Below are 10,961 nucleotides of genomic sequence, written 5' to 3'. Positions count from 1 at the left end.
CATGCATCATCACCATGCCCATTATGATCATAATTGTTGAGCTGGTTCACAAAAAATTCGCACAAGGTCGAAAAAGAGAGTCGAGAATTAGTGTACATCTTTATTATTTTACAACTAGTCTGATGGTACATACAGTAAATACAAAACAATCAAATATTTATGTCACTTTAACCATGTAATACATATTTTGTAATTATGCTAAGCGATCCTTAAGGATCAGATTAAATGGCATCGGTGTAAGAATAAAAGAAATGACTGGCTCAAACCCGTGATCCGGGCCTTTGGTGTCAAATTCAATTTTAAACCGTTGTACGACATTTGTGGCGAAGAGGAAAAGGCTGTCCCTTGCCAAAGTCTCTCCAAGACATTGTCGCCTCCCGATTGAAAACGGTAACAGAGCTTCGTGCTTCTTAAACGTCTTTCCATCTGGGCTCAAAAATCTTTCTGGGCGAAAGTTCTCAGGGTCGCCCCAAATTGTTGGGTCGAAATGAATGTGGAAAATATTTGCAGTTATTATCGTGTCTTTTGGTATCAGATAACCGTGAAATTCTTGGTCTTTCATCGCTTTGTGTCCCAATCCTTGTGGTGTAATGGAAGAAAATCGAAGCGTCTCAGCAATCACGGCTTCAGTGTATGGCATGCTAGATATTTAAAAATTTAAGCAATTGTAACATCCGCTTAAACTAGTACATATTCACAAAAAAACTAACTTTGGTCTGTCTGATATGGCGCACATCCTTGAATTTCCGGTAGTGGTTTCAATTTCCTTGTGAAACTTTCTCTGCACCTCAGGGAATTTGCTGAGGTACAGCATCATCCACGCGAGTGTGGAGGCAGTGGTATCCGTTCCAGCGAAGAACAAGTCACCAAGAGTGGCCACAAGATTGTCCTCTATGGAAAAATTATTCTCATATTTTATTTTGCACCGTGCCACTTTCTTCTGTTCAGAAAAAATTCCATACCTCCAAGTTTCCCCATGAATGCAGAATTAGGATCAGTAGTTTTCCTGATTTCTTTTAGGAACACATCAGTAAAGTCTCTACAATATTACATGATTCGCTAAATTAAACTTTTATTCAGACCAATGAGGTGTTTTCAGAAAATTAACCTGTCAAAATCTTCGTGATACGTCTTTTTGTGATCCAACATCGGTTTTCTGCAAGAATCTGCCATCTTAAGAATTTCTCGTTTTACTTTTTCATAGCCGCTCCAGACCGGCATTACTTTAGTCAACCACGGCATGAACAAAATTATACTGCCGCCTTCTTGTACCTCGTGAAATGCTCTACATTATGCATGAGATATTTTAAACCAATAAATTGATGCAAATTCAACTGGAATACGAACTTGTTAACGTCCTCGGTCATTTTAATTAACTCCTCGTCATTCTGCTTGTACTTGATTCCCGTACACAGTGACCACAATGAATTTACCACGGCGAGGGTAAATTTTAGCTTAATATCCTCCAACGGTTTTTCACCGTGCTCTTTTAAACCATCGATAAGCTCGGTAACTTCTGTCATGATGGATTCCTCCATCGTGTTTTTGCCAAATCCGAAGTCGCGAAGTTGTCGGAGAGTAAATCTTCGCAGTTCTTCCCAATGTTCGCCTTCAGTGTTCGCAAGTCCGTGAACTTTTCCATCCATAATGAAATCTATGTTCGAGAAATCCATCCGCCCAGAAAATGCAGGCTCAGCAAAGATTTCTTTCACCAGTTTATAATCTGACACAATGACCATCCTGAAAATGCAGTATACAATTTTAGTGACGTATGTATCTCTAAATAACTCATAGCAGATAGTCCAACCTCATACTGGCCAAGTCAATTTTGCAGATCGGTCCATACTCTTTTGCCCATTTTGTGAATGACAAGTGATTATGCTTATCCTATTAAATAAATAAATACGGGGTTTATAAATACATATTGACGTGCATTTCATTTCAGGTTCAGCAGAAGATGAGGAATGCATGAAACTCGATAAAAATTGCGTGTTCAACTTACCATTTGGAACAAGTTGCCGACCACAGGAAAGCCGCTTGGACCTGTGAAATGCGAATGAATTATCAACTTGAAATTGAAAAAAAGCTAAATTATTTCATTAAAACGCATATATGCATACATACGTACCAGGCGGGGCGTTTTTCCATTTTGGTTTTTTTAAGAACACAAAATAGATGAGTGCGACAAACGCTCCAAGAAGTAAAACTGTTCCGGAAATCATTTTTCCACTAATTTTCCAATCCTATCAACAACTAATTATGCTGCAAAAAAATGGTCTCTGGACTTAGCTTCACGTAATAATTGATACCGATCAGGTTGTATTATAGTCACATATGCACGTGTGCTGTATTTATTTATGTACTGGTGGGTTTCAAATTTTCTCGCAAAAATAAATGGATTGCTTGATACTTGTACTAGATATGTCCACAATCAACCGACAACTGTTAGAAAATCTGTCAGAACTTCCCTTATAAATTGTCAGAAACGCTTATATAAATCTATGTTTGGAGTACACAGATTAATGTAAGATTCACAGTGTACACGATACATTTAACAGACTTATATCAATAACGTGGGATATTTCATGAGATGAGAGGTCTGTTTATTTCCATGCAATGAGGTCGGCGTATCTGTACACAGATACCATTACATATCGCCAAGCAGGATTCAAGGTTGTATTTTGTGTGGACGATAATAAGCTTAAGTGGTCAACCAGTTTTTGCAACGGTTACGAGCGAAACATCTAATGAACAAATGCATGCTTTATAGCTGTACGATTTCAGCCAGATGAACCCTGCTTAACACAAAGGTGACATGCATCTGTGAAAAATGGCAGAAATATTTGTTAAATGGTTACTAATAAAGCGTAACACCAGTGAATTTGCATGCATTATTTTGCCAAATTATTATTATTTTTTGCATAATGCTTTAATTTTTTGTATGCCAATTATTGGGGGGGGGCGTAATCTCCTTTTTCACCCCACCCACCAAAAAAGACAATTTTGTTAATGTCCTTTGAGGATTTAGAGTCGCCTGGATTTCGTCTATCTGCATGGATTTCGTTTCGTCGTTCGTTTTCGTCGTTTTCTTCTCTCTTAAGTAACTGTGGTCTAAAGTAGAAAATAGCCCAAATTTTACAAAATATCGAATGATATTTAGAAAAATGGATGCACTTTGAAAAATATTGAAAAATAATATTCAGCTAGGTGACCAATAAGAGTTGTGGAACACAATCAAAAACGTTAGCACTCATACATATGTAGGTTGTTAAATGATGAAATCAGAAAAAATATCCTGATTAATGACTGACAGACTTGTTAAATTGATATTGTATAATAGCGTAAGTAAGTGCATTTATTTCGTATAGGTAAACCTTTTACAATTATTGTTTCATTATGCCAAGCGATCTTTAAAGATCAGATTAAAGGGCTTTGGTGTCAAGATGAAGGACAGCTTGGACTCAAATCCGTGATCCGGGCCGTTGTTGTCAAATTCAAGGTTAAATCGTTGTACGACATTTGTGGCGAAGAGGAAAAGGCTGTCCCTCGCCAAAGTCTCGCCCAGACATTGTCGCCTCCCGATTGAAAACGGCAACAGGGCTTCATGCTTCTTAAACGTCTTTCCATCCGGGCTCAAAAATCTTTCTGGGCGAAAGTTATCTGGGTCACCCCAAATTTTGGGGTCGAAATGGATGTGGAAAACATTTGCAGTTATAATTGTGTCCTTTGGGATCAAATAACCGTGGAATTCTTGATCTCTCATGGCTCGATGAGAGACTCCTTGTGGTGTAATGGAGGAAAATCGAAGCGTCTCTGCAATCACGGCTTCGGTGTACGGCATGCTATTTAATAATTTAAGTAGTTTTAACATCCGTTTAAACTAGTACATATTCATGAAAACAAACTGACTTTGGTCTGTCTGAAATTGCGCACATCCTTGAATTTCCCGTCGTGGTTTCAATTTCTTTTTGAAGCTTTCTCTGCACCTCGGGGAATTTGCTGAGGTACAGCATCATCCAAGCAAGTGTGGAGGAGGTTGTATCCGTTCCAGCGAAAAATAAATCGCCCAGAGTGGCCACAAGATTGTCCTCTAAGGAAATATTATGTTCTTGTATTTGTCATGCTTTCTTGCACATGAATAAAATTACCTCCGAGTTTTCCATTAAATGCAGAATTAGGATCAGTAGTTTTCTTAATTTCCTTTAAAAAGACATCAGTAAAATCTCTGCAATAATGATGTTAAACAAAATTAGCCAGATTTTACCAGTGTTTAAACTACATAATCCTGAATAATTTACTTCTTCATTTTAATAAACTGACTGACCTGTCAAAATCTTCTTGGTATGTCTTAATGTGGTCTTCCACCGGTTTCCGGCAATAATCTGCCATGTGGAAAATTTCTCGTTTCACTTTATCATAGCCACTCCAAACAGGCATTACTTTGGCCAACCACGGCATGAATACAATTACTCCTCCGCCTTCTTGTATCCCTTCAAATGCTCTAAATAAAATCATCGATTACTTAAAAATCCGCAGCATAGCTTAATTTAGCCCGAGCCAGGTTGTTACAGATTAATAGTTGAGGTGGTTAGTACGACCACTATACAACTCTTAAACCCAACTTCCAAATTAATGATTCTTATGTTTGCAAATCCTACTTGTCCAAAATTTCAAGTCAATTGGATAAGTTTTTCGAGCGTAATTGATAGACAGACAGACAACCATAACGGGTATATGGTACATAAGCCCTGGCTCGGGCTAAAAACGAGACAAAAATGATGTACAAATTTGACTCAAATACGTAAATACGCACTTGTTAACATCTTGCGTCATTTTAATCAATTCCTTGTCATTCTGCTTATACTTGATTCCCGTACAAATTGACCACAACGAATTTACCACGGCGAGAGTAAATTTGGTCTTCATATCCTCCAACGGTTTTTCGCCATATTCTTTTAACCCGTCGATAAGCTCGTTAACTTCCAACATGATGGATTCCTCCATCGTGTTCTTGCCAAATCCGAAGTCACGAAGTTGTCTGAGAGTAAATCTTCGCAGTTCTTCCCAATGTTCACCTTCAGTGTTAACGAGTCCGTGCAATTTGCCATCAAGAATGAAATCAAAATCCTTAAAGTTCATCCTCCCAGAAAATGCAGAGTCAGAAAATATTTCCTTCACCATTTTATAATCTGACACAACTATCATCCTGGAAAAAATTAGGATGCGAGTGAGAAATGAGAATTTAAAGTGTAAATTTCATAGGATCTTCTGACCTCATACTCGCTAAATCAATTTTGAAAATCGGCCCATATTCTTTTGCCCATTTGGAAAATGTGAAGTGATTGTGTTTATCCTAAAGTTCATGCATTATGAAACACGGGGTACATTCAATGAGTTTCAAATTGGAAGTATGTACATATGTAGAATGCATGAAACGGATGGATAAAAATTGTATATAAAACTTGCCATTTGGAATAAATTCCCAACCAATGGATATCCACTCGGACCTGAACGTCACAATGGCGAATAATTTTTAAACATCAACATAGTTAAATTACCTATTTAGTTTGTTTCTCACCTGGAGGAGCGTTTTTCCATTTTGGCTTTTTTAAGAAAATAAAATAAATTAAAGCCACGAAGGATCCAAGAAGTAAAATCGTTCCAGAAATCATATTTCCTCTAGTTTTCCAACCAAATGAGAGCAATCCCTCTAAGCAACTGACTGTGAAACAAAGTGGTCTCTGATCATAAGAAATCAACAAACAGGTAATATTGACGCAGATCAGGCTGTAATGAGTCACTCGCTTTAGCTGTCGACCCCTAAAACTTTTCTATAAAACCTGAATCAAATGTCTTTTTCCACACTTTCGTATACCTGTAATCAACTGACCATGCAGTCTCACAGGATTGAAGCAGGGTTTGCTAACTACATTTATCAACTGGTTGAAATCTGGAAATTGTTTTGAGCAACATTACATGATGAAGTTTTATATCTGGAGATGGCATATAGCACATAATGGCGTAGGTTTATTTATTTCGAAGCGATGATGTCGATCTGTATGTATGTACATCATATCTCGGCAGAATCCAAGGTCGAATCTTGCATAGCCTGGATAATAATGAACTTCAATTGCCCGTGAATTGTTTGTGCCTCGTACAAGGTTATTGCATAAGAATAACGTAATTAGTTTATTTTTTGTCCTCTGGACTCTGAGAGAGTGAGAACTGAGAATGCACATGTTGCATGGTACAAATGTGCAGGATGTATATTACTACTAAATTTATAGAAGGCGTATTTCGGTTTTATCATCATAATGGCCTTTATGACGAGACAAGTTGTAAGTGGCATATGCATAAGCACATCTAAAAATAGTGTTAACTCATTGTAATTATATGCAAAGTGTCCGAAAAAATCCAATAATGCAAACAAAATCGTGTGAATTTCATTATCCAATCATCAATTTATGTCCAATTACAATATTAATAAATTTGTCTCAAATTTCCCAATTAATAATTTCACAATAATCATTGCCAATAAGTTTAACCAATTACAAATGTGTTGTACTTTGATAAGTTTTCGCTTCCAATGTAAATCCTCTCAACAGTCTCACTCTATTCAACTCTAAAAATGTACGCGTCTCACAACGAATAACTAAATACAACTAACAGCTAATGAGGTAAATCGGGACAATTTGCTATTCATCCCACCATTCTCCCTGTGGATGTAATAGTAACCTATTTACAGAGTAATTCACAACCTTTTCATAGCAATAGTGGAAGGAATTAAAATAAAATTCAACATCTGCAAGTTTTTGTAAAAACTTGCCGATGTTGAAAAATTTTAACTACTGGTTTGAACCCCTTCCAGTATTTGCTATCCTCTCACTTATAGTTTTTTAGATATGTGTTGTTCTGTCATCCAATCCTGTCCAAAATCTCCTTGTTTAATTGGACCTGTCTCTGTTTGTTTTGTCGGTGCTTTCTCCTCAAAATCTCCATCACCATATTTTGTCGCAAGATGTCCAGCGAACTAACGATGGAAAGTGAAGAAGTAGCATCCAAACCCTACACAAGAAATACAAATATTCGTTTTTTATAAACCGTGTTCTTATGCATGATCATGTTTCATAATTTATTTCATATGTATTCTTGCATACATGGAGACTGGCTGACGATGCCGCCGCCTCGGACCCTGTCGAGCTGGGGACGCTGATGGACGGAAGACTCAACCGGTGGCTGCTATGATGATGCCCTATGGATCTCGAGGGACGGAGGGGGACGGCTTCGCATGACCCGGCCAAAGTGGCCATCAGAGCGATGGTGACTAGTACCAAGCAACTTATCTTGTTTACTTGAAGCAGTGATGTTGCAAATCCACAACTTCTTCTGATCGGCGAGATATATTTTGTACTTTTGCATATCGATGTGATTTTTGGTGTCAAGTTACACAAGAGGTTATTGAATCTTGCTCTACTACTACCAGTGCTAGCATGATTGGTAAATGCTTGGGATCGCACCACCGACATTGCTACTACTTTTGCTGATGTTGACGAACACTTGGTCACGATTTGTGGGAGTGGAGAAGGGAATTGATAAGAGGAATCTTCTGCCAGGCGGTAAGTCATCTTGAGCGTGATCTTTGTATGAAACTTGGAAAGACTAATAAGGAGAAGAAGAATCCAGATTTTACGTGTATAAAGCCGGGATGGTAGTAACCGAGGTAGTTTTGAAGGTGAAAAGGTTGAATAGCGGGTGACCAGGGTGGATAATTTAATGTATTTTGCAATTTGAGAGGAGGAACTGCAGTAAAATAATAACAAAAACATAAGTTTACAAATATTTAAGAGTTGTAAATTCATATGATGCATATGGAATTTTACGAGGATATGTATGCATATAAGGATGTAAAATCCTTGAAAATAATATCTGATTGATTTAGATGAGATTATGAGATTCGGCTATTCATTGGGTACGGATATGGTTAAGAAATCCATGCAAAAGGCAAGATACAAACAAGGATATTCCAGCATGAAACATGTACATAATCAAGCGCAAAGTGGTGGCAAAATGTACCTGTGAATTGCATCCGAACAAATTTTGTAGTTTGTGAACAAAGCTTATGTATGTATCAAATTTTTTATGAATAAATTGTAGGAATAAACTTTGTTGCCACTTTTAGTCACAAATTTTTGTATCAAATTTAAAAATAGATGTTTTTAGTGAAGGAACGAACTGATGACGGTACGGATTACGAAGAATAGAATAGAAATTGACCGATTGGGGGACACGAGGTAAATGATGGACTGGCCGTGCACAACTAAAATTCCAGTGTCAAGCATTAAATGAATTAAGTAAATAGGCTGGATTGATAAGCCTGCTGGTTAAAATAAAATGATGATCATTGATCGGGCAGGGCAGGGTTGAGAAGTTCAGGTTCGAGATTCCATCCATCCATTTGTATAGCAATGGCAGCAGTGGTTGGTAAGTTCATTTCCACGTCCACCATATCCAACAGCCAACAACTTCCAACCGAACAATTTACAATTCACGGGTGAAAGAGAATAAGTGATGACGAGGTAGAGATGTTGTTTTATTAAATATTCAAATTAGGATTTTATGATCATTCATCATCATTCATTCTCAAACCAAATGTCAACAATATCACGTCAATTGTCAGAAAGGACAATCCCCACGCATTGATGACATGCATGCTTGGCTTTTTGTAGAATGTTCTATCTGGAAGTCAAGTTTATTACATGCTCGTTTTGACAAGCTTGCCATCTTGTTATTCATTTCTGCCTGGATGTATTAGTTGGTTTAATGGTTGATTTAATGGGGGAAGTTTGTCGGATAATCCATTATCAAAAAGTTATGCAACACAAGTGAATTACCGAAGGAGAGTTCATTCTGGGCCAAGTACTGATATACTAATAAAACTGACGCCTCTGCAAAATCTCGAGATGAGCGACCTTTCGATAAGAAAACCATTAATTGCTAATTAAAGTTTAATTACAACCCATTCCAATTATAGTTTATCACATTTTATTAGCAAATATATATCGTTAATTTCACATGAGTACCTCATTATAAACAAGTCACTAATAACCTGTTCATTTATTTATGTAAGTACATATATAATACATCTAATGAGTACTTTTTCTCAATCCGGTTAAAACTGCTATATATTTCAACTTTAAACTTAGTTATTTTCTATCAATTAAAATTTTGAATTTGATTAATATGTATAATGAGCAAATATTTAATTATAATGGAAATTTTCATGGCTTATGTGAAATTAGAAATTATTAATTCTATTTATGAAATGAACCGATGCAAAGGAAAAGTAGTAAAATTATAACTCAAATGAGAGTTTCAATTAAATCATGTAATTAGCATTATTTGCTGTGTTAAATGTAAGCAAAATAAATTGCATTATTTCCAAATAATATTTATGCAAAGTGTGTTATGCACCGTCTCAACGACAGTCTCATTTATTGCAACTTTTATCCAATAGTTGTACGCCACATAGAAGTTTCGCAAACCCCAACTTGAACAGACTGATTCCCAAGTTTTTGTTACAATAAAATACTTTTTCATTTTTTTCATAGACAAATTTTCAAATTAGAAAATTTTATAAAGTATTCGATTCAATTCAGCAGTTCCAAACGCACGTGTAATAAGATTTTCTCATAAGTTGTAAAATGAAACAATTTACAAACGGCGTTGAACAATTCACATTATTTTTACTTTTCACTTTACTCATTACATTCACAAGCGGTGATGAAGATAAAAGACCAAGTCCTCCTTCAAATCAGGAAAATTTCGAATTTGAACAATACGGAGTGAAATATGCATCTCCTTGTGAAGGTAATTAAATATTTAATTTGTAGATCATAAAACGTCAAAATATTGTATTGCCTAATTTTGTTTCAAGCATGCAAAATTACTGCATTTGAATTGGAAGCAAAACTATTTGAAACGGGTAAAAATGGCGAAATGCTCACAACTTCTTATCACATCGACGCCACGAAAGAGATAAAACGGAAAGAGTACAAGAAAAGTCAGGTGCGACTGATTGAGTCACTGGAAACGGCGTGCGACGGAATCCTGACCTACAGTCTCCACAAAGTAAAGAATCATCATAACTTTTTACTGACGCTTTTTAGCCTAAAGTTTAATTAAAATACAATTAGAAATCATACATGCTTATGATATAACGAGACAAACATTAAAAACAAAATTGCAGACAAGAAAATCAGGTTTTTCATGTAATTTTTAGGAACGGCAAGACTCCACACGATTTGCCAAGGGTCAGAGTCAAACTTTTCAAACGCTTCATGGATTAGTGTAAGTCAAAAGGAGAATCAAGTAATTACGACCCCGAAGGCCTAATATTTAGCCTAATAAATATTATTCTACAGGGCCAAAGGGGTCAAAGTGGATTTAGGAATGCCGTACGAAATGTGGGACAAGCCACCAGCAGAAGTGACGGATTTAAAAGCAAAATGTGAACACCTACTTGAAAAGTACGAGTCTGAAATTGAGGATTGGTACAACGAGGGTGAAACTGTCCCCTTGAATGACTTCCTTTGCAAAAACCTCGTCCTCAAAGGTAAAGATGATAAATGCTTGTCAGAAAAAATTGGATTACCACCACCACCCGCAGAAGCACCAAAAACAAAGAAGAATCAAAATGTAAAAAAGGCTGAGTTGTAAAGTTTTATGGGGATTTTATAAGCCCAACGATTTTGATATTAAGATGCATTATAGTATGTATGTAAATGTGCCATTATTACCAAGTATTATTGCTGAATTTGCTAACTTACCAATATGTACAGTAAAATTATTTATTGAACAAAATGTCCTTTGATACCGATATAAATTTGCCAGAATTATTTATTTATATGAACCAACAAATGAATACAAATGATAAATGAAAATCGTGCAAAACAAAATGTCAT

At 36.3% G+C, this 10,961-nt stretch overlaps 4 protein-coding genes across 4 annotated transcripts; 1 reads left to right on the top strand and 3 right to left on the bottom strand.

The window, feature by feature from the left end:
• Positions 1-80: 80 nt before the first annotated feature.
• Positions 81-3,206, bottom strand: LOC110858366 (methyl farnesoate epoxidase). Its single transcript, XM_022107123.2, has 8 exons — positions 2,129-3,206; positions 2,003-2,043; positions 1,808-1,887; positions 1,348-1,740; positions 1,109-1,285; positions 963-1,039; positions 711-891; positions 81-641 (listed from the first exon to the last, which is right to left on the bottom strand). Exons 1-8 carry the CDS (start codon positions 2,220-2,222, stop codon positions 194-196), a joined length of 1,491 nt encoding a protein of 496 aa, XP_021962815.1. The 5' UTR covers positions 2,223-3,206; the 3' UTR covers positions 81-193.
• A 117-nt stretch (positions 3,207-3,323) lies between these two features.
• On the bottom strand, positions 3,324-5,891 carry LOC110858365 (methyl farnesoate epoxidase). The gene is made up of 9 exons (XM_035858679.1): positions 5,876-5,891; positions 5,579-5,722; positions 5,467-5,507; positions 5,274-5,353; positions 4,814-5,206; positions 4,325-4,501; positions 4,149-4,225; positions 3,910-4,090; positions 3,324-3,842 (listed from the first exon to the last, which is right to left on the bottom strand). The coding sequence occupies exons 2-9, from the start codon at positions 5,670-5,672 to the stop codon at positions 3,395-3,397; spliced, it is 1,491 nt and encodes a 496-aa protein (XP_035714572.1). The 5' UTR covers positions 5,673-5,722; positions 5,876-5,891; the 3' UTR covers positions 3,324-3,394.
• A 546-nt stretch (positions 5,892-6,437) lies between these two features.
• LOC110858371 lies at positions 6,438-8,403 on the bottom strand. Its single transcript, XM_022107129.2, has 3 exons — positions 8,074-8,403; positions 7,158-7,800; positions 6,438-7,065 (listed from the first exon to the last, which is right to left on the bottom strand). The coding sequence occupies exons 2-3, from the start codon at positions 7,623-7,625 to the stop codon at positions 6,916-6,918; spliced, it is 618 nt and encodes a 205-aa protein (XP_021962821.1). The 5' UTR covers positions 7,626-7,800; positions 8,074-8,403; the 3' UTR covers positions 6,438-6,915.
• A 1,111-nt stretch (positions 8,404-9,514) lies between these two features.
• LOC110858370 (protein canopy homolog 3) lies at positions 9,515-10,955 on the top strand. The gene is made up of 4 exons (XM_022107128.2): positions 9,515-9,867; positions 9,935-10,128; positions 10,280-10,347; positions 10,422-10,955. Exons 1-4 carry the CDS (start codon positions 9,702-9,704, stop codon positions 10,714-10,716), a joined length of 723 nt encoding a protein of 240 aa, XP_021962820.1. The 5' UTR covers positions 9,515-9,701; the 3' UTR covers positions 10,717-10,955.
• The last annotated feature ends 6 nt before the right edge of the window (positions 10,956-10,961 follow it).

The sequence above is a fragment of the Folsomia candida genome, unplaced genomic scaffold (assembly GCF_002217175.1).
Source record: "Folsomia candida strain VU population unplaced genomic scaffold, ASM221717v1 Fcan01_Sc021, whole genome shotgun sequence".
Lineage (NCBI taxonomy): Eukaryota > Metazoa > Arthropoda > Collembola > Entomobryomorpha > Isotomidae > Folsomia > Folsomia candida.
Note: the sequence above shows the minus strand (reverse complement) of the source record. Positions and strands in the feature narration are given on the sequence as shown.

Bases quoted from the DNA above. Each gene is read 5' to 3' on its own strand.
- LOC110858371 (XM_022107129.2), bottom strand. From the start codon at position 7,625: ATGACTTACCGCCTGGCAGAAGATTCCTCTTATCAATTCCCTTCTCCA. The intron at 7,066-7,157 runs GTATGCAAGAAT...TTTCTTGTGTAG, and splicing joins CATCGTCAGCCAGTCTCCAT to GGTTTGGATGCTACTTCTTC.
- LOC110858365 (XM_035858679.1), bottom strand. From the start codon at position 5,672: ATGATTTCTGGAACGATTTTACTTCTTGGATCCTTCGTGGCTTTAATT. The intron at 4,502-4,813 runs GTGCGTATTTAC...GATTTTATTTAG, and splicing joins ATGACGCAAGATGTTAACAA to AGCATTTGAAGGGATACAAG. The intron at 3,843-3,909 runs GTCAGTTTGTTT...ATTATTAAATAG, and splicing joins GCAATTTCAGACAGACCAAA to CATGCCGTACACCGAAGCCG.
- LOC110858366 (XM_022107123.2), bottom strand. From the start codon at position 2,222: ATGATTTCCGGAACAGTTTTACTTCTTGGAGCGTTTGTCGCACTCATC. The intron at 2,044-2,128 runs GTACGTATGTAT...CGCATTTCACAG, and splicing joins ATGGAAAAACGCCCCGCCTG to GTCCAAGCGGCTTTCCTGTG. The intron at 1,286-1,347 runs GTTCGTATTCCA...TGCATAATGTAG, and splicing joins ATGACCGAGGACGTTAACAA to AGCATTTCACGAGGTACAAG.
- LOC110858370 (XM_022107128.2), top strand. From the start codon at position 9,702: ATGAAACAATTTACAAACGGCGTTGAACAATTCACATTATTTTTACTT. The intron at 9,868-9,934 runs GTAATTAAATAT...TTTTGTTTCAAG, and splicing joins ATATGCATCTCCTTGTGAAG to CATGCAAAATTACTGCATTT. The intron at 10,129-10,279 runs GTAAAGAATCAT...TGTAATTTTTAG, and splicing joins TGACCTACAGTCTCCACAAA to GAACGGCAAGACTCCACACG.